General features: G+C 44.9%; 1 protein-coding gene and 1 non-coding gene across 2 annotated transcripts in view; both read left to right on the forward strand.

The window, feature by feature from the left end:
- Positions 1-887: 887 nt before the first annotated feature.
- Trnak-cuu lies at positions 888-960 on the forward strand. The gene has a single exon. It is a non-coding gene; the product is annotated as a tRNA-Lys (tRNA).
- Positions 961-7,356: 6,396 nt separating this feature from the next.
- The window catches only part of LOC124550687 (amyloid-beta-like protein), a 145,877-nt gene continuing 130,823 nt past the window's right edge, over positions 7,357-22,410 (forward strand). Inside the window, exon 1 of the mRNA XM_047125411.1 lies at positions 7,357-7,483. Coding sequence (XP_046981367.1) covers positions 7,357-7,483 — 127 coding nt within the window. The remainder of the gene's footprint in view (positions 7,484-22,410) is intronic.

The following is a 22,410-nucleotide window of genomic DNA, read 5'->3' on the forward strand; positions in this document are numbered from 1 at the left end:
GAAGTTGCAAGGCACATAGTGACGTTGCGTCATTTTCCATCACTATGTGGCTTGCAAGTTTGTTAAGATTATGAACTACTGTTAAAATATTACATGATCTGACGATGACAGCACAGATCTGTCGAAACCGGTAATCAGCAAAAATATTTATAAGCGAACCTGGCGAAACTGGTTCCTGAGAATAATACTGAATCAAAAAAACTCGTTGTGCAGCATGCAAAAGGCGTTTGATTTTGAACTACTGCAATCTTTATGTATCTTAACCATTTGTATAATTATTTGTATAGACATTTGTTTAATCACTTTTGTACTGACGATGCCATATACAATACAACAGTTGTTTACCGGAAGATAAATCAGTGAAGCCAACAAATGATACATATTGTGCGTGTATACCGTACATAAAGTACGAAAAATGAGAGGGGAGCCGTAGGTCAAAACTACGCATGTACACGGGTTAGTGACGTCACAGGGAAGTGTTACAGAGATGATCCTAGCGTCTCCCAGTTACTACAATCCACAGGATGTTTTATGTACTACAAACTGTCTACGACGTAATTTGCACTCTTGTGTTACGTAAACTGATGAAAAAGTTAAGGCTGTAATTGTGCCGTGGTGGAGTCCCATTAAGCACTCGGTGTTCAGTAGTTCCCGGCCATTGTATATAGCCGCATCTCTTTGAGCGCGGCGCACTGTCTTTCCTGTTGCGTAACCCGTGGCGCATGATGACATCACTTCGCGCGTGGCCTCGTGATTTTCACCACACCGAAATCACGCTCATGCGGTATGCGTTCGCAGTTCGCACCAATTTGTCATGCACATATGTGACATATTTCTGCTAGAACAACTATGGTTTCAAGATGGTGTTAAGTCACGAATGTCAAGGCGCCCGGCTAGCTCAGTCGGTAGAGCATGAGACTCTTAATCTCAGGGTCGTGGGTTCGAGCCCCACGTTGGGCGAATATTTTAATTTGTCAACTATGGTCTCGAACTTAGCGCCGAACTTACTACGTTTTCGCCAAGTCAACTACAACAACTAGAATGAACATTTTATTAGAATATTGACGTTAAAAATAGCGACTGGAACAACCGAATTAACACAGTCGATGCGGTCGGGCTCTAATTATTTAGGGCGGAAACATTCGATCGTTTCCCCATTGTCTAATCATTATTTTTTATTTCTCTCTATTACTGGCTGACATTACTCTTACTGCCGTTCCGTTATTTGCTCTGCCAATAAGTAGCTGTTAGCTCAGTTTTTCTGACACAGTGAATCCTGCAGGGCTTCAATAAATCCGTAAGAGTACGAGAGGATGGAGATCTCTTCTGAACAGCAAATTGAAAGGCATCCTAGCTATGCTCAATAATGTTCATGTCTGGGGACTTTGGTGGAAGTGTTTAAACTCAGAAGAGTGGTCTTGGAGCCACTCTGTAGCAATTCAGGCCATGTGGGGTGTCGCATTGTCCTGCTGGAATTGCTCAAGTTCGTCGGAATGCACAATGGACGCGAATGGTGCAGGTGATCAGACAGGTTGCTTACGTAGGTGTCACCTGTCAGAGTCGTATATAGACGTATCACTCCATCAGCACACGCTCTACACCATTACTGAGCCTCCACCAGCTTGAACAGTCATCTGCTGACATGCAAGGTCCATGGCTTCATGAAGTTGTCTTCAAACCCGTAAACGTCCATCCGCTCGATACAATTTGAAACGGGACTCGTCCGATCAGGCAACATGTTTCCTGTCATCAACAGTCCAATGTTGATGTTGACGGGCCCAGGCGAGGCGTAAAGCTTTGTGTAGTGCAGTCATCAAGGGTACACGAGTGGGCCCTCGGCTTCCAAAGCCCATATCGATGATGTTTCGTTGAATTGTTCTCACGTTGACACTTGTTAATGGCTCAGCATGAAATCTGCAACGACTTCAGTCGTCTTGCAGGATCTTTTTCCGGCCGCAGCGATGTCGGAGATTTGATGTTTTACCGGATTCCTGATATTCACGGAACACTCGTGAAGTGGTCTTACGGGAAAATCCGTACTTCATCACTACCTCGGAGGTACTGTGTCCCATTGCTCGTGCGCCGACTATAACACCACATTCAAACTCACTTAACTCTTGATAACCTGCCATTGTACCAGCATGAAGCGATCTAACAACTGCGCCAGACATTGGTGTTATATAGGAGTTGCCGACCGCAGCGCCTTATTCTGCCTGTTTGTGTATCTGTGTATTTGAATACGCGTGCGTATATAAGTTTCTTTGGCGCTTCAGTGTATAATGACCGGCAGTGTATTGTAAGAGGGGAAAGGAGAAGCCCGGATGGATATTCATCACAAGCAGAGAAATGGGGAGGCAGACATGATGCTCCAGATAGTGACTCACGCGAAGTTTCCATTCGTAGCAGCAGCTTGTTGACGTTAGCAGGGCCGCGCGGTGACTCGCCTTCCAGGAAACTACGGCCAGGTTAGCGTGGCTTCTGCGGTAACTTTTTTCAGCACACATGGCGGTGACGTCGACTCGTGGTTTTCGGCTGCTGGCACGTGTCCAGACAAGGCGTCACTCGCCTGCGGAATTTGTCGAATGTGCCATTTAGCCTCAGCTGCTAGAATGGCTTAATGTTTCGCTGCGGGGGAGCTGAAATTTTATGCTGTCAGCATATGGCGGTGAAACCACGCATCCGACACCATACGTCGTAAGTGGTACTTCTTATGATTAAAACAAATGTGTATAAGGTGTGCAGAGCACGTAGCAGCTCTAACAAGGGAACCTCCCCATCGCACCCCCCCCAGATTTAGTTATAAGTTGGCACAGTGGATAGGCCTTGAAAAACCGAACACAGATCAATCGAGAAAACAGGAAGAAGTTGTGTGGAACTATGAAAAAAATTAGTAAAATATACAAACTGAGTAGTCCATGCGAAGATAGGCAACATCAAGGTCAATGGGAGTCAAGCAGCGCTGTGGTCACGTGGTTAGCAAGAGTAGTTACGGAACGAGAGGTCCTAGGTTCAAGTCTTCCCTCGAGTGAAAAGTTTAATTTTTTATTTTCAATTTATGTGACAAACTCTGTTTAATTTTTTATTTTCAATTTATGTGACAAACTCTTATGTTTTCATTATTTTTTTGGGAGTGATTATCACATCCACGAGAAAACCTAAATCGGGCAAGGTAGAAGAATCTTTTTACCCATTCGCCAAGTGCACAAGTTAGGTGGGTCGACAACATATTCCTGTCATGTGACGCACATGCCGTCACCAGTGTCGTATAGAATATATCAGACGTGTTTTCCTGTGGAGGAATAGGTTGACCTATGACCTTGCGACCAAATGTTTTCATTTCCCATTGGAGAGGCACGTCCTTTCGTCTACTAATCGCACGGTTTTGCGGTGCGGTCGCAAAACACAGACACTAAACTTATTACAGTGAACAGATACGTCAATGAACGAACGGACAGATCATAACTTTGCGAAAATAAAGAAAGTAAACTTTTCGGTCGAGGGAAGACTTGAACCAAGGACACCTGGTTCCGCAGTTACTCACGCTAACCACGGGACCACGGCGCTCCTGGATTCACATTGTCCTTATTGTCGCATATTTTTGCGCATGGACTACTCAGTTTGTATGTTTTACTAATTTTTTTCCATAGTTCCACACGACTTCTTCCTGTTTTCTCGATTGATCTGTGTTCAGTTTTTCAAGGCCTATCCACTGTGCCAGCTTATAACTAAATCTGAGGGGGGTGCGATGGGGAGGTTCCCTTGTAAGTAGCTCATAGCAACACGTAATTGTAACGAGCAATAAAGACAATTCCTTTACAATACTGAGAGAAATATGGGAGGGTAAATCACAATTATTTGTTGCGAAGACATATTGCGTGATGTGTTATGACTCGGCATTGTCTTCCAAATTCAAAAAATAAAGCAATAAGTAGACACCAGTAACCCAACACCCACTCAGTCCCATGTATAAAATGAGTCCGTTTTTCGTAAATCTAGTTTCTCAGGCATCGCAATGTTTATGACATCATATCTCATGAAATGTTGTAAAATTCTTTGCAGAAGAATTGCAAAACTGGTAGAAGCCGACCTCGGGTAAGGTCGATTTGAGTACCGGAGAAACGTAGGAACATGCGAGGCAATACTGACCCCGTCTTAGATGATACGTTAAGAAAAGCAAACCTGCGTTTATAGCACTTGTAAGAGAAACCTTTTGGTAATAGAATACAGAGGCGAAAGGCTGTTTACAACTTGCACAGAAACCAGACGGCAGCTCTCAGAGTCGAGGGACATGCATGGGAAGCAGTCCTTGATAAGGGAGTGAGGTTTGGAGCCTAATGCCAATGTTATTCCAGCTGTACACTGAGCAAGCAATAAAGAAAACCAAAGGAGAATTTGGAGAATGGATTAAAGTTCAGGGAGAAGAAATAAAAATTTTGAGATTTGCCAGCCACATAGCAGCAACACAGCACTTGGAAGAGCAGTTCAACAGAACGGACAGTGTCTTGAAAGGAGGAAATAAGATGAACAAAACCAACAACAAAACAAGGATAGTTGAAACAAAATCAGGTGATGATGAGGGAATTAGATTAGGAAATGAGACACTTAAACTAGCAGATGAGAATTGGTATTTGGGCAGCGAAACAACTGATGATGGTCTAAGTAGATAGGATATAAATATAGACTGGCAATGTCAAGAAAAGCGTTTCTGAATAAAAGAAATTTGTTAACATCGAATACAGATTTTAAGTATTAGGAAGTCTTTCCTGAAAGTATCTGTATGGAGTGTAGCCATGTACGTAACTGAAACATGGTTTAGACAAGAGGAGAATAGAAGCTTTTGAAATGCAGTTCTACATAAATTGCTGAAGATTAGTTGGGCCGATCACGTAGCTAATGAGGGGCACTAAACAAAATTGGGAAGAAGGGAAATTTGTGGTCCAACGTCTCTAGAAGAATGTATCGGTTGATAGGACACACCATGCGTCATTAAGGACTCACCAGTTTAATAGTGGAGGGAAGAGTGAGTGAGTGAGTGAGTGTGTGTGTGTGTGTGTGTGTGTGTGTGTGTGTGTGTCAAAACTGTAAAGGTACACCAAGAGATGAATACAATAAGCATATTCAGAAGGATGTAAGTTGCAGTAGTTATTTGGAGATGGCGAGCGCTGCACAGGATAGAGTAGCATGGAGAACTGCATCAAACCAGTCTTCGGACTGAAAAAAAAAAACACTACCACGTCCTGAATTGTGTGTCGTACAACGATCTGATTTTCCATTTATAAGTAGGGGTATATGTGGAGACTGTCCGCAAAAGGTGTTGCGAACAGAGTGAAGTAAAAATCAGTAATATAAAGCGTTATGCTTGATGCTGCAGTTTTACTATATGAACAGCGAAAAATATACTAAGCGATAAGTGGTTTCCTTATCACAACTTTGTGGGTTTGTGTCGGCAATAGAAAGCTTCGTAAAGGTTTGTATTGGTGTATGATATTTGATGGACGTCGCTGATTGCTTCTCATCTTCAAATACTGAATGAATACAGTCTGGGTGGCGTGTGCAGTCTGAATTTGGGTGCGTTTATGCTGCCACTCCTCTGTTTGCCAGAATGACCCAGCGATGACAAAACAGGCTCTCCTATACTTGATGCATTTATTGCACATTTTGGAAACCGTTGATTTCTTTTCTTTCTGTGTATCTGCCGGCTTCATACTGACTATTTGTATATCTGTATCTGTAACAAAAAAGTATTTAAGGAGAAGCTCTCTCAGTAGTAAATAAATTTGCTGGTTGTGGGAAGTATGTTGTAATTTGTGCAAAAAATTAAAATTCACTGCTGAAAATTAAGCATCTTCTTTTACACTTGAAAGTAAGTGGAACAACGAGAAAAATCATCAGCATGAACATTACCGTACAAGTAGTGGAATATATTTCATTTGCATGTGTACTTTAATTGAAGATGTTCTTGTTTGGAAAAGAAGTCTCCTAAAATAACTATTTTGTAAATTTCCTTCTCCACTTAGTAGGTGACTGAGACCATCGCTTTTTCATTCTTTGTCATATTTATCAGTCTTTTGCATGAGACTTCTCGGCGGATTGAAACTATGTGCCAGAACGAGACTCGAACTCGGGTCCTTTGCCTTTCATGGGCAAGTGCTCTACCGACTGAACTACCCAACCACGACTCGTCACCCATCCTCACACCTGCACTTCGACCAGTACCTCGGTTCCTACCTTCCTAACCTCGCAGAAGCACTACTGCAAAACTTGGAGAACTAGCACTTCTGGAAGAAACGATATTGCGGAGACATGGCTTAGCCACAGCCTGGGGTATGTTTCCAGAATGAAATTTTCACTCTCTAGCGGAGTGTGCACTGATATGAAACTTCCTGGCAGATTAAAATTGTGTGCCGGACTGAGATTCGAAATCTAGACCTTTGGTTTTGGCGGGCAAGTGCACTTACCAGCAAAAGGCAAAGGTGCCGAGTTCGAGTTGAGACCGTCACACTGTTTTGATATGCCAGGAAGTTTCATATCAGCACACACTCCGCTACAGGGTGAAAATTTCATTCTACTCTTTTCTACGTTTTTTATTGTGAGTGGTAGTTTTCAGAAATGTGGAGGTGAAAACAAAAATTTTGTAATTTGCTGGACGCATAAGAGAGCTTTCGTTTTTGTAACTCCACATGTGTACCCACTACACCACAGTTTTCTATCGCTTGCGCCTTTGTCCCGCATTGTACGCGGGGTTGGCGTGGTTAAATCGGATTTGGCATGTTAATGTGAAGGGGTGCCCGGATGCCCTTCCTGCCGCAACCCCCCCCCCCCCCCCCGACGGAATCAGCTTACCCCATCTGGCTGCATCCAGTGTGGATGTGTTTCAGATGTCTGTGAGTCGTGTAACTGAGGCAGGACGTGGGGACCAGCCCGGTATTCACCTAGAGGGATGTGGAAAACCGCCGAAAAACCACATCTAGGCTGGCCAGCACACCGGCCCTCGTCGTTAATCCGGCGGGCGGATTCCATCCGGGCCTGGCGCGCCTACCCGAGTCCAGGAAGCAGCGCATTAGCGCTTTCGGCTAACCTGGCGGGTCCCACTACACCGCAGTAATCCTGATAAAATTGTTTGTTTGTTGGTTGGTTGGTTGATTTGGAAGAGGAGACCAAACAGCGAGGTCATCGATCCCATCGGATTAGGGATGGATGGGGAAGGATGTCAGCCGTGCCCTTTCAAACGAACCATCCTGGTATTTGTCTGAAGCGATTTAGGGAAATTAAGGAAAACCTAAATCAGGATGGCCGTACACGGGTTTGAACCGTCGTCTTTCCAACCGCAAGTCCAGTGTGCTAACCACTGGTAAAATGACGACTTTGCTACGCGTCATAGAGCACCTGAAAGCTTCAAATGCTGATAAGTCATTACCTAATCCAATACGGCTTATGCCAGATTCTTCAGTCAGAGTATATCTTCGAAAGCAGCAGAGTCACAGTACCCCTCGGAACATGTACGAGGCTCACTCCAAAAGAAATGCACACTATTTTTGTAAAAATACAGTTTTCATTCGGCATGTGTGAAAGTTTTACAGCTTGTTGATACAACCTTCCCGCTTGTTTTCAAACTTAGTTCAACCTGTTCCCGTGAGTGGCGCCGTCACAGCATGTCTTCAAGATGGCTGCTACACTTGACGTTCTTCAGAAGCAACGTGCTGTCATAGAATTACTGTGCTGTGAAAACGAGACAGTGGGAAACATCGACAAAAGGTTGAAAAAGGTGTATGGAGATGCTGCTGTCGATCGCAGTACAGTTCGCCGGTGGACAACCAGTTTACGTGATGAAAGCGGGCACGTCAATATTGAGGATTGTCCTCGCAGTGGCGGGCCTCGTACTGCACACACTCCAGACAATGTGCAGAGGGTTAACGAATTGGTGACTGCTGACAGACGCATCACAGTGAACGAATTGTCACGCTACGTTGGGATAGGGGAAGGAAGTGGCTGGAGAATACTGAAAGTGTTGGCGTTAAAAAAGGTTTGTGCCAGGTGGGTTCCCAGGATGTTGACAGTGGCTCACAAAGAAACAAGAAAAACGGTATGCAGCGAACTTTTTGAACAGCACGAGAATGGTGGAGATGAATTTCTTGGAAGAATTGTGACAGATGATGAAACATGGCTCCATCATTTTTCACCAGAGACAAAGAGGCAATCAATGGAGTGGCATCATACAAGTTTACTCAAGAAAAAATAATTCAAAACCACACCTTCTGCTGGAAAAGTTATGGCTACGGTGATTTTCGATTCCGAAGGACTCTTGCTTGTGGACATCATGCCAAGTGGAACCACCATAAATTCTGATGCATATGTGACAACACTGAAGAAACTTCAAGCTCGACTGAGTCGTGTTCGTCAACATCGGCAAAAGCGGGATGTTTTGTTGTTGCACGACAATGCACGGCCAGATGTCAGTCAAAAAACCATGGAAGCGATCACAAAACTCGTATGGACAATGTTGAAACCCCCGCCTTTCATTCCTGACCTGGCTCCAGGCGACAATCGACTCTTTGGGAAACTGAAAGACTCTCTTCGTGGAGCAAGGTTTGAAGATGATGACTCCCTTGTGCACGCTGCCAAACAGTGGCTCCAACAGGTTGGTCCAGAATTTTGCCGTGCGAGTATACAGGCGCTGGTCCAAGATGGCGTAAGGCAGTTGAGAGGGATGGAAATTATGTGGAGAAATGAAAATACTGTTCCTAAAGGATGTATCTATACACTGTAAAACTTTCAAACATGTAGAATAAAAGATGAATTAAAAAAAAAAAATAATGTGCACTTCTTTTGAAGTGACCCTCGTATATAAATAGAGGCAGTTACAGACAACTGGGATGAGATGAGGTGGTCACTTTTCCGCGCCAGCACGCCCAGCCTTGGTGTCGGCCGTGACCCGGTGGAACAGAACAAAGGAACGGCTCTCCCCGGCGCGACCGAGTCATAGCGGCGGCGGGCGGATAGGCATTAAGCGGCCTTTACACGAGCGCTTCCTCTCAGTCAATTACTCGTGCAAAGTGAATCGACTGCAGCGCCTATGGAGTTTGAGTCTCGCGTGTTTCCAGTGGTTGTTTCCGTTTGGCCGTCCGCGCCAAAATCGCATGCGTTTTGACAGATGTCTGCTGTGCGTTTCTGCACCTACACCTACATACGTACACAAGACACCGTGCGGTACATGGCATAGGGTATCATGTACCACTTTCAACCATTTCGTTTCCTTTTCCATTCAAAAACAGAGCGAAGGAAAAACGTCTAAAAGCTTACGCACGAGTCCTAATTTCTCGCATCTTTTCTTCGTGGTCATTATGCGAGATGTATGTTTATGGCTGTAGAATCGCTCCGTTGTTGGTTTGGATGTGGTCTTCAGTCCAGAGACTGGTTTGATGCAGCTCTCCGTGCTACTCTATCCTGTGCAAGCTTCTTCATCTCCCAGTACCTACTGCGACCTACATCCTTCTGAATCTGCTTAGTGCATTCATCTCTTGGTCTCCCTCTACCATTTTTACCCTCCACGCTGCCCTCCAATGCTAAATTTGTGATCCCCTGATGCCTAAGAACATGTCCTACCAACCGGCCCTTCTTCTTGTCAAGTTGTGCCACAAACTCCTCTTCTCCCCAATTCTATTCAATACCTCCTCATTAGTTATGTGATCTACCCTTCAGCATTCTTCTGTAGCACCACATTTCGAAAGCTTCTATTCTCTTCTTGTCCAAACTATTCATCGTCCTTGTTTCACTTCCATACATGGCTACACTCAATACAAATGCTTTCAGAAACGACTTCCTGACACTTAAATCTATACTCGATGTTAACAAATTTCTCTTCTTCAGAAACGCTTTCCTTGCCATTGCCAGTCTACATTTTATATCTTCTCTACTTCGACCATCATCAGTTATTTTGCTTCCCAAATAGCAAAGCTCCTTTACTACTTTAAGTGTCTCATTTCCTAATCTAATTCCCTCCGCATAAGCTGATTTACTTCGACTAAATTCCATTATCCTCGTTTTGCTTTTGTTAATGTTCATCTTATATCCTCTTTTCAAGACACTGTCCATTCCGTTCAACTGCTCTTCGAAGTCCTTTGCTGTCTCTGACAGAAATACAATGTCATCGGCGAACCTCAACGTTTTTATTTCTTCTCTATGGATTTTAATACCTCCTCCGAATTTTTCTTTTCTTTCCTTTACTGGTTCCTCAATGTACAGATTGAATAACATCGGGGATAGGCTACAACCCCCTCTCACTCCTTTCCCAACCACTGCTTCCCTTTCATGCCCCTCGACTCTTATAACTGCGATCTGGTTTCTGTACAAATTGTAAATAGCCTTTCGCTCCTTGTATTTTACCCCTGCCACCTTTAGAATTTGAAAGAGAGTATTCCAGTCAACGTTGTCAAAAGCTTTCTCGAAGTCTACAAATGCTAGAAACTTAGGTTTTCCTTTTCTTAATCTTTCTTCTAAGACAAGTCGAAAGGTCGGTATTGCCTCACGTATTCCAACATTTCTACGGAATCCAAACTGATCTTCCCCGAGGTCGGCTTCTACCAGTTTTTCCATTCGTCGGTAAAGAATTCGCGTTAGTATTTTGCAGCTGTGACTTATTAAACTGATAGTTCGGTAATTTTCACATTTGTCACACCTGCTCCGTAGTCCCTCTCAAATGCCGGTTCTCTAAATTTTCGCAGCAGCACCTTTGTGAAAAGAGCGTCGTCTTCCATCCAGGGATTTTCATTTGAGTTTCCGAAGTATCCCCGTAATACTTGCGTGATGACCGAACGTACCAGCAACAAATGTACAAACAGGGCTCCATATTGCTTTGATGTCTTCCTTTAACAGACGTGGTGGGGATCCCAAACACTCCGACTGTATTCAAGAATGGGTCTCAGTACAGTTCTTTAGGCCGTCTTCTTTATGGATGAACTACACTTTCCCAAAATTCTCCAAATAAAACGAAGTCGAGCTTTTGCCTTCGCTACTACCAACCTGACGTGCTCATTTCATTTCATATCGCCTTGCAACATTGTGCCAATACATTTAATTGACATGACTGTCAGGCAGCACACAACTAATTCTCTATATTGGATTGTTTCCCTACTCATCTGCATTAACCTACATTTTTCAACATTTAAAATAACTTCCGTTTCATCATATCAACAAGAATTTGTCATGGCGGCTGCAGTGTAACACGTGTTAAGTTCGGCTCGCGAAATTTAGTTGAATTCGAAGGTGTTCTCGCAGGTGGTGTTGTCTAGTACAAGTGGAAATCGTGAAAACAACAGTGTTCTGTGCAGTAGTGCTATTTTTTTCTGTGCTCCGCCAATATCTTCGAGAAAATGGTAAACAGAAGAGTGAACAGCAGCGCGTCCAGCAGCGGGGAAGCAGCAGGTGCGGCGGGCCCGCTCTTGGCGGAAGGTGCGGCCGCGGCTCCCGGTACAGCGGAGCTGGTCCGCTCTGAGGTAAACGCTGCGCTTCGCGATAAAAACAATCTCGATCTGATAGCAGGCACTATATCAGATACTGTAACGGCAGCAGTATTGGCCAAAATGCGTGAAACTGTTGAGGCCAATACTGCCGAAATTACAGCACTAAAAAAGTCTGTGTCTGAATACGAGAAAAAGGCACGAGAGTTGGAAGTGAAACTATCTGCCGCAACTGACGAACTAGAACAGTACCAAAGGCGAAATAGTCTACGACTGTTTGGAGTAGTAGAAAATAAGGAAGAAGACACAGACAACCTGCTTATACAGGTTGCGCGTGAAAAATTTGGCGTTGAAGTGACCAAGGCAGACATTGACAGGAGCCATCGGGTGGGACGAAAACTACCAGGTGCCACCAAACCTCGTCCAATAATAATTAAATTTGTCTCGTACCGAAAAAGGGCAGAGATCTTTACCCAGAAGAAGAAGTTAGCAAGGACAGGGCTTACAATAAGGGAAGATCTGACACACGAACGGCTAAAGATTTTAAACAGTGCCATATCCCATTTCGGTCTTCAGAATGTGTGGACTCAGGATGGCAGAGTAATCATTAAGACAGCAGCTGGAAAGAAGACAGTCACAAACATGACAGAACTGAATAGTATTAAGTGAAGCTACTCGAGCCAAAAGTGCAAACTTAACACCATTTGCAATTGTAACAGCCCCAATACTCAGTTATAGTCTTGTAATTTTATTAATTTTTTAATTATACCCATATTTGTACCTTCAACTAATTGTTTTTGTAACTGTATTAACTTTTCACTATTTTTTTTGTGTCTGTAGCTCTAACCATTACTTAATTTTAGTTACTGCTAATTCTTTTTTTCATTTTCTCAGTATATTCTCTTCCGTTCTGAAATAGTTCTATTGCAATTATTAGTCTCTCCTTTAGTTCATTAATCACCCATCTCTTCGGTTTAAATTGTTCATAACAAAAATCACTATCAGTACCACTTTAGGAAATTTCAATTTGATTGTAGCTTCCTACGATAATCACTACCAGTATCACTTTAGTAAATTTCAATTTAATTCTAGCTTCCTACGATAATCTATTAATTATTAAGCTTACTTCTCTCTGCTGGCAGCATCGGCCTCTTAAAATCACTCCCTTCTCCCTTATTTCCACCCTAAGCTGTTTCAAATACGCTAATTACATTTCTCCTCTTACGGCAGAGGATACACAGTGACACACAGCCGTCACTATTTTGGTCATATTCCCCTTGCACAGAATACCACTAATCCATTTTCTATACCCCCGCAACCTCAGGAAATCTTTAGCAGTCGCCTTTCTTTCGGCACTCGCGGTGTCACAAACAGGGCGTGCAAAATCTCGGACACCCCTGTGTTATGTCACTTGGCGGTAGCAGCGGCCAGTGCCCCTCGCGGCAGGTAGTGCCTAACAAAGGGACAAACCAGTCTGCCACCCTACTCCAGGCTGCTCAGCGGAGCGCGTCAGAGCTTTTAGCAGCTCACTGCAACATCCAGTCTTTACCTGCACATTACGAAGAACTTAGCCTCCTCTTCAACCAACTAAACTACCACGTAATCCTCTTATCCGAAACGTGGTTGAAACCACACATATCCTCTGCATCTTTTCATCTCCCAGGGTACACATTTCTTAGGGCAGACAGATCAAAAAAGCGAGGTGGCGGGGTCGGCGCGTATATACGAACAGATCTCAAAGCGAAAGTCTTATGTACGTCAAATCCTGCTGAAGAAAAAGAGGCTGAATTCATGTTCATTGAAATAAATATACAAAGTCGGAAATTCTTGACTGGCGTCGTGTACAAGCCGCCAAAAATAAGCTCAATGAGTTCCTTCCAGTCGGAATTACATTCACTTCATTGTCAATACGAACATGTCATCGTAATGGGTGACTTGAACATAGACCTGCTAAGAGACACTCCCTCCGCAATAAACCTAAGAAGACTGTTTAGTTGCAATAGCATGAACATCCTTCCATTACAACCTACACACCATACGGCGCACAGTCATACTCTTATAGACGTAATCGCAACGAAACAGACTGACAAAGTAAGAGATGTTGGTCAAACATCGGCCCCTGGCCTCTCAGCACATGATGTAATATTCCTGGCCTACTCTGTGCAGCCCCCAAGGATCAAATCGCGTTACGTAACTTGTAGGAACATGAAACGTGTTGACCTTGACGCTCTAACAGCCGATTGCTCAGAAATCTCATGGCATCAAATAATCAGAAAACCCACAATCGACGGCAAAATTAATGAACTTGGTGATAAACTCACTGCCCTCTATGACAAACATGCACCTGTGCGCACAATCCGTGTAAGAAAATCTCCTGCTCCATGGCTGACAGCTGAATTACGTCAAATGATGACTAATAGGGATGCTGCCCACAGGCGTTTCAAGGCAGATCCGAAACCCGAGCGTTTCGAAGAATATAGAAAGCTACGGAACAGAGTGAAACAATGCATTCGCAATGCTAAAATCAGGCACGTTCGCTCCCTTGTATGCAGCGATCTGACGCCCACGACTCTATGGAAGAATCTCCGTAGCTTGGGGGTCGGAAAGGCAAAATCGGAAACTACTTTTCATGTGTCAGCTAACGAATTAAATGAATTCTTCTCTGCACCTCTGAATACCAGCACAGCTGATAATTACCGTCCACAAGAATCCCCAAACAGGATAACTAACAACGATACCTTCCGTCTAAAACATGTAACAACAAATACGGCAAGAAAATCAATAATGAGAATCTCTTCTGATGCAATAGGCAACGACAGTATCGGTAGAACCATGATTAAGAATGTTGCCGATATCTTAGTACCTGTCTTAACTGACATATTTAATTTTTCCCTCGTGACCGGAATATATCCCACTGCATGGAAAAGAAGCCTAATTCGACCCATCCCTAAGATCGAAAACCCGCAACTTCCTAGTGATTACCGACCAATTAGCATACTGGCTGCTGTTTCCAAAGCACTTGAATATATTGTTCATGACCAAATCACTGAACACTTGCATGAATTCAGCCTATATGACAAATTTCAATCCGGTTTCCGTAAACATCACAGCACAAACACTGCTCTAATTAAAGTAACTGATGACCTGAAATATGCCATCGACAATCGAAAGGCAACAATATTGACGCTACTGGACTTCAGCAAAGCTTTTGACACTGTTAACTTTGACATATTGCTCAGAAAAATGCAACAGCTTAATTTCTCTGATAGTGCAATGAGATGGTTTGAAAGCTACTTAAAAGACAGACAGCAATGTGTTGTCTGCGTAAATGAAAAATCTTCCTGGAAACATGTTTCCTCGGGAGTGCCACAAGGATCAGTCTTAGGACCACTTTTGTTTTCTTTATATGTCAACGATATTTCGTCGGTTCTGTCCTCCTGTAAATATCATTTCTATGCCGACGACCTCCAGCTCTACCTAAGCGTCAGACCTGAAGATGTAAACACTGAAATCGCTCAGATGAATGATGATCTGTCTTCAGTAGTGACATGGGCGAAAAACCTGGGGCTTAAACTAAATGCAAAAAAGACGCAAGTAATCTTAATAGCCCATCAGAAATTAATAAGTTCAGATTTCCGCGAACGGCTACCTCCTATTCTGCTCGACGGTACTCCAATACCATATCAGAAAACAGTGAAGAACTTGGGTGTAACTTTGGATGAGCATCTCAACTGGGCGGAGAATACAGTCGCAGTGTGCCGAAAGACGTCTGCTTGTCTCTATGCTCTCAAAAAGTTTCGGAACGTATTTCCACAGGACTTGAAACGCCAGCTCGTGCAAGCACTCGTTCTACCGAACCTCCACTATTGTGATGTGATTCAACAAGGCATGAGTAGTGAAAACAAAAAACGGCTAGAGCTAACCATGAATGCCTGTGTGCGTTACACCTGCAACATTCGCCGATATGATCATGTTAGTGCTTCATACTCCGAGCTAGGGTGGCTGCAGTCGGACAAATTGCGTGACTACCACACTCTATGTCTACTCCACCGACTCCTCGTCGCGCAAGCACCCCAGGACCTTGCTTCAGAGATTAAAAACCTGTCATGCCATCATAATCGAAACACGAGGTCACTCTTATTTGGTATCCTAACTGTGCCCATTCACAAAACAAAAACTTTTGCAAACCCCTTCTCAGTTGCCGCTGTCCGTCTGGAACAAACTGCCCCTTACCTTGCGCAAAATTCAATCTCCTGCTGCTTTTAAGAAGAAGTTGAAGCATTTCCTACTATCATCCTCATAAAGTTCTCCACAAAATTAATGTACAAGGCCAATCCTCTCATCTGTCAAATAGCAAAGCTAGCGTCTCCTATCTTGCTCCTGAGATGCCTTCCTCTTCATCTATCTCTATTAGCTACGCAATCTTCTTTTCCTTTATATTTCCTTAATCATGTTTCATCATGTCTCTCTATTCTTCTCCTCCTTCACCGTGAATCTCCCTCATACTCCCTGCTGCCAGCACTCCTATCTAAAATCTGTCTCTTCATTAATGTCTAATTATAACAGTACTTGCGACCTAAGAATATAAACTCTATATGTATGTATTTTTCCAGGTGTACCTTTCAAATTGTTTATTTCACTTTTTGTACTAGATGTAGTTTAACATGCCTACTAAAACATATGAATGTAAAATAAGTAGAATGGCTGGTTAGATGTAAGAGAGGGCCTGATGGCCCTAATCTTGCCAGGTTAAATAAATCAATAAATAAATAAAATTTTTTTCTAAAACTCACACACGCACACACACACACACACACACACACACACACACACACACACACACTTCAAATTGTATCGAGCGGATGGACGTGTACTCTGGAGACAACCTCACGAATCCGTGGACCCTGCATGTCAACAGGGGACTGTTCAAGCTGATGGAGGCTCTGTAATGATGTGGGGCCTGTGCAGTGTGATATGAGGCCCCTGATACGTCTAGATACGACTGAATGGACTGGACTGATTTGGGGGAAGAGATCAAACAGCGAGGTCATCGGTCTCACTGGATTAGGAAGGGATGGGGAAGGAAGTTGGCCGTGCCCTGTCAAAGGAACCATTTCGGCATTAGCCTAAAGCCATTTTAGGGAAAGCACGGAAAACCTAAATCAGGATGGCCGGACGTGGGGTTGAACCGTCGTCTTCCCGAATGCGAGTCCAGTGTGCTAACCACTGCGCCACCTCGCTCGGTCTCACGTAGAGTTATCAGTGCTAACAGACAAAACAGAGAAGCGGAACTGCGTGAAATAACAGCAAAAATCTGTGTGGGACGTACGACGAACATATCCGTTAAGGCAGTGGGGCGAAGTTTGGTGTTACTGGACTATGACAGCAGACGACAGACGCGAGTGCCTTTGCTAAAGCACCACATCGCCTGCACCGCCTCTTCTAGGCTGTGATCGTATCGTATCAGTTGGATTATAGACTACTGGAAAACCGTGGTCTGGTCAGATGAGTCCCGATTTTAGGTGATAAGCGCTGATGGTAGGGTTCGAGTGTTACGCACACCCCATGAAGCCATGGATCCAAGTTGTCAACGGGGCACTGTGAAAGCTAGTGTTGGTTGTGTTTACTTGGAATGGGTTGGATCCTCTGGTCCCACTGAACCGATTATTGACTGGAAATAGTTATGGTCGCCTACATGGTGACCATTTGCAACCATTTATGGATTTCATGTTTCCTAACAATTTTTATGGATGACGATGTGCCATGACACCATGTGCTACAGTTGTTTGAGATTAGTGTGGAGAACATTCTGGACAGTTCGAGCGAGTGATTTGGCTAGCCAGATCGTCCGACATGAATACCATCGAAAATATATGAGACATAATCGAGAGGTTAGATCGTGCACGAAACCCTTCACTGGCAACACTTTCGCTGTTATGAGGCAGAATGGCTTAATATTTCTGCAGAGGACATATTGTGTCCATGCCACGTTTAGTTGCTGCACTAGGGCAGGCAAAAGGCGGTCTGACACGATATTAGAAAGTGTACCATGACTTTTATCACCCTTGTGTATATTAGATGGAAGAATCCAGCCTCATAGCCACAAGCATTAAAGCGCCCACTTCTGGGACACGGAGAGACGTCCCTGGCCGCAGTTTGAATCCACCCAGCGTATTAATGATGTGGAATGAGCCAGCCAGCCTGCCTGGATGTGGGTTTTAGGCGGTTTTCCACATCCCACTTGGTGAATACCGGGCAGGTACCCGCATTCCGACTCAGATACACAAATTTGAACACGATCTTGTATTTGAACACAAGGTAACATTAGAGCAGAAGGATGCGGTCCAAGAAATTCAGCCCCAAATGGGAGGGGGGGGGGGGGGATGGTGGACGGCAGGGAAGTCAGTATATTAGATGGAGGGGTAGTTTATGTGAGTGGACAAAAATGCAGCAGTCTCAAGGGCTAGATCATTTTATTGACAAGTGAGCTGAGAGGTAATACATCATCGTAGTACGTAAGTAATTCAGACAAATGAAACATGCATCGTACAGTAATGCAGACGTGTACCCCCTCCCCCTCGTATGCACTCATGTATTCTCGCATGCAGACGACCATAAAGGTGCCGAATGGCATCCTGTTCACAGACCGTCCGAAGCTTCTTGTGCCTTTTGTTGTTGTTAGACAATGCTTGTTACAGGCCATGGAGAACGAGTAGCCTACCACTTCTTCGTCATCTCTCATACGTGTTCAACTGGCGAGAGTATTCGTGACCACGCTGGCCAGGACAGTTGTTGTACACAACGAACAACACGTTCAGTCGCAGCAGCTGTATGTGACCGTGCATTGTCCTGCTGGAAAAGCATATCAGGTTCCTGTCGAAAAAATGGCGGGAGCAAGGGTATTCTAACCTATGCAGTGTAACGGCTACTGGGTTCTTTATCCAGCACGAACGTAAAATATGACCGCGAGTTGTAACTTATGACCTACAACACCATGAAACCTGTGATCGTACCTACTTGTCATGGGTGATTGCTCGCTGCAATAGGCAGCTTGCGGAGTGTACCCCATATACACTCCTGGAAATTGAAATAAGAACACCGTGAATTCATTGTCCCAGGAAGGGGAAACTTTATTGACACATTCCTGGGGTCACATACATCACATGATCACACTGACAGAACCACAGGCACATAGACACAGGCAACAGAGCATGCACAATGTCGGCACTAGTACAGTGTATATCCACCTTTCGCAGCAATGCAGGCTGCTATTCTCCCATGGAGACGATCGTAGAGATGCTGGATGTAGTCTTGTGGAACGGCTTGCCATGCCATTTCCACCTGGCGCCTCAGTTGGACCAGCGTTCGTGCTGGACGTGCAGACCGCGTGAGACGACGCTTCATCCAGTCCCAAACATGCTCAATGGGGGACAGATCCGGAGATCTTGCTGGCCAGGGTAGTTGACTTACACCTTCTAGAGCACGTTGGGTGGCACGGGATACATGCGGACGTGCATTGTCCTGTTGGAACAGCAAGTTCCCTTGCCGGTCTAGGAATGGTAGAACGATGGGTTCGATGACGGTTTGGATGTACCGTGCACTATTCAGTGTCCCCTCGACGATCACCAGTGGTGTACGGCCAGTGTAGGAGATCGCTCCCCACACCATGATGCCGGGTGTTGGCCCTGTGTGCCTCGGTCGTATGCAGTCCTGATTGTGGCGCTCACCTGCACGGCGCCAAACACGCATACGGCCATCATTGGCACCAAGGCAGAAGCGACTCTCATCGCTGAAGACGACACGTCTCCATTCGTCCCTCCATTCACGCCTGTCGCGACACCACTGGAGGCGAGCTGCACGATGTTGGGGCGTGAGCGGAAGACGGCCTAACGGTGTGCGGGACCGTAGCCCAGCTTCATGGAGACGGTTGCGAATGGTCCTCGCCGATACCCCAGGAGCAACAGTGTCCCTAATTTGCTGGGAAGTGGCGGTGCGGTCCCCTACGGCACTGCGTAGGATCCTACGGTCTTGGCGTGCATCCGTGCGTCGCTGCGGTCCGGTCCCAGGTCGACGGGCACGTGCACCTTCCGCCGACCACTGGCGACAACATCGATGTACTGTGGAGACCTCACGCCCCACATGTTGAGCAATTCGGCGGGACGTCCACCCGGCCTCCCGCATGCCCACTATACGCCCTCGCTCAAAGTCCGTCAACTGCACATACGGTTCACGTCCACGCTGTCGCGGCATGCTACCAGTGTTAAAGACTGCGATGGAGCTCCGTATGCCACGGTAAACTGGCTGACACTGACGGCGGCGGTGCACAAATGCTGCGCAGCTAGCGCCATTCGACGGCCAACACCGCGGTTCCTGGTGTGTCCGCTGTGCCGTGCGTGTGATCATTGCTTGTACAGCCCTCTCGCAGTGTCCGGAGCAAGTATGGTGGGTCTGACACACCGGTGTCAATGTGTTCTTTTTTCCATTTCCAGGAGTGTATGTTTACATCATCACTCACCTATAGACAGAATCTGTTCTCTTCAGAAGACGCGACAAATGGTTCAAATGGCTCTGAGCACGATGGGACTTAACTGCTGAGGTCATAAGTCCCCTAGAACTTAGAACTACTTAAACCTAACTAACCTAAGGACAACACTCACATCCATGCCCGAGGCAGGATTCGAACCTGCAACCGTAGCGGTCGCGCGGTTCCAGACTGTAGCGCCAGAACCGCTCGGCCACCAGCGGCCGGCGAAGACGCGACAGAATGCCATTCCACACTCCAGTGTACTCGTTCACGAAACCAGAGTGGCCATGGTCAACAGTTTCGTGGTGTCAGTGACTGCTTAGCCATATGCACACGAGGTCTTAATCCTGCTGCAGGCAGACATTTCCCAATGGCCGCTTATGACACAGCGAGTGCAACATGTGTCCGGATTTCATCCTTGGATGACGTTTGGTCAGACGCCACTACTCGCACAATATGTCGATTTTGACGTGTCTCTGTACGACGCAGACGTCTGGAACCTGGTCCACAGGTGCGTGGGAAGTTTCACAGACCTCTCTTCAAAGCCGCAACACACTAATGATGCATTGTATCCAACATGAGCAGCAATCCGTCGATATGTCCATCCAGCTTCCTGAAGACACACAATGCGACCCCATTCAAATGGAACGGTGCAACACGAGTATGAGCTCGTTGCGGAGCATGATTGTACCCTAAAACGAATGTTGCCAACACCGTTCAACTCTGAACTTAATACGTAACATAGCTACTGCCTGCAGTCAAAGCAGAGGATGCAGAGACCAGCCTCCTGAATACAGTCTACAGCCGATGGTCGTGACAAATGATGCACTAACAGTACAGCCCGGCAGTATTCATGTATCATACCCTGGTGCCTTTGCACACAGTCCTTAAAAGGTGTGGCATTCTTTTTTTCCAGCACTCTATGCGATAAACAATAATGGAGCTAACAATGCCCCTAGTGCAACGCCATAAGCGATTTCGCCCCATTCACGAGAATCTCCTCCACTTACGTTGGTTGAGCTATTGATACAACTTTCTGCATTGTTTTGGGTAGATCTGACATCATCCATTACTTGGCTGTACTATCAATCCCATCAAACCTCAGTTTATCTAGGAGAATATTGTGATTCACACAGTGAGATTTCTTAGTTACCAACCGATGTTATTGAATACTTGTTAAATTTGGTTAGTGAATATGACGGTTATTAAGTCGGAACTCATCAAATACATTGGAATGTCAGGTCTTAAATGGCTACACAGGATAATTGAAATGGCCTGGGAGTCGGGACAGGTTCCATCAGACTGGACAAAAGCAGTAATCACACCAATCTTTAAACATGGAAACAGAAAAGAGTGTAACAAGTACAGAGGTATCTATTTAATCAGCGTTATGGGTAAAATCTTCTCAGGTATTGTTGAAAGGAAAGTGCGAGTATTAGTTGAGGACCAATTGGATGAAAATCAGTGTGGGTTTAGGCCTCTTAGAGGCTGTCAGGACCAGATCTTTAGCTTACGGCAAATAATGGAGAAGTGTTATGAGTGGAACAGGGAATTGTATCTATGCTTTATATATCTAGAAAAGGCATATGACCGGGTTCCTAGGAGGAAGTTATTGTCTGTTCTACAACATTATGGAATAGGAGGCAAACTTTTGCAAGCAATTAAAGGTCTTTACATGGATAGTCAGGCAGCAGTTAGAGTTGACGGTAAATTGAGTTCATGGTTCAGAGTAGTTTCAGGGGTGAGACAAGGCTGCAACCTGTCTCCAGTGTTGTTCATATTATTTATGGATCATATGTTGAAAACAATAGACTGGCTGGGTGAGATTAAGATATGTGAACACAAAATAAGCAGTCTTGCATATGCGGATGACTTAGTTGTGATGGCAGACTCGATTGACAGTTTGCAAAGTAATATTTCAGAGCTAGATCAGAAATGTAAGGACTATGGTATGAAGATTAGCATCTCCAAAACGAAAGTAATGTCAGTGGGAAAGAGATATAAACTGATTGAGTGCCAAATAGGAGGAACAAAGTTAGAACAGGTGGACGGTTTCAAGTACTTAGGATGCATATTCTCACAGGATGGCAACTTAGTGAAAGAACTGGAAGCGAGGAGTAGCAAAGCTAATGCAGTGAGTGCTCAGCTACGATGTACTCTCTCCTGCAAGAAGGAAGTCAGTACCAAGACTAAGTTAACTGTGCACCGTTCAATCTTTCGACCAACTTTGTTGTATGGGAGCGAAAGCTGGGTGGATTCTGGTTACCTTATCAATAAGGTTGAGGTTAAGGATATGAAAGTAGCTAGGATGGGAACAATGGCAGGAGGGTGTCCACAATGAGAAAATCAAAGAAAAACTGGGGATGAACTCTGTAGATGTAGCGGTCAGGGCGAGTATGGTGGGGTCATGTTACACGCATGGGAGAAGCA

This window comes from Schistocerca americana, chromosome 9 (assembly GCF_021461395.2).
Source record: "Schistocerca americana isolate TAMUIC-IGC-003095 chromosome 9, iqSchAmer2.1, whole genome shotgun sequence".
Classification (NCBI taxonomy): Eukaryota; Metazoa; Arthropoda; class Insecta; order Orthoptera; family Acrididae; genus Schistocerca; species Schistocerca americana.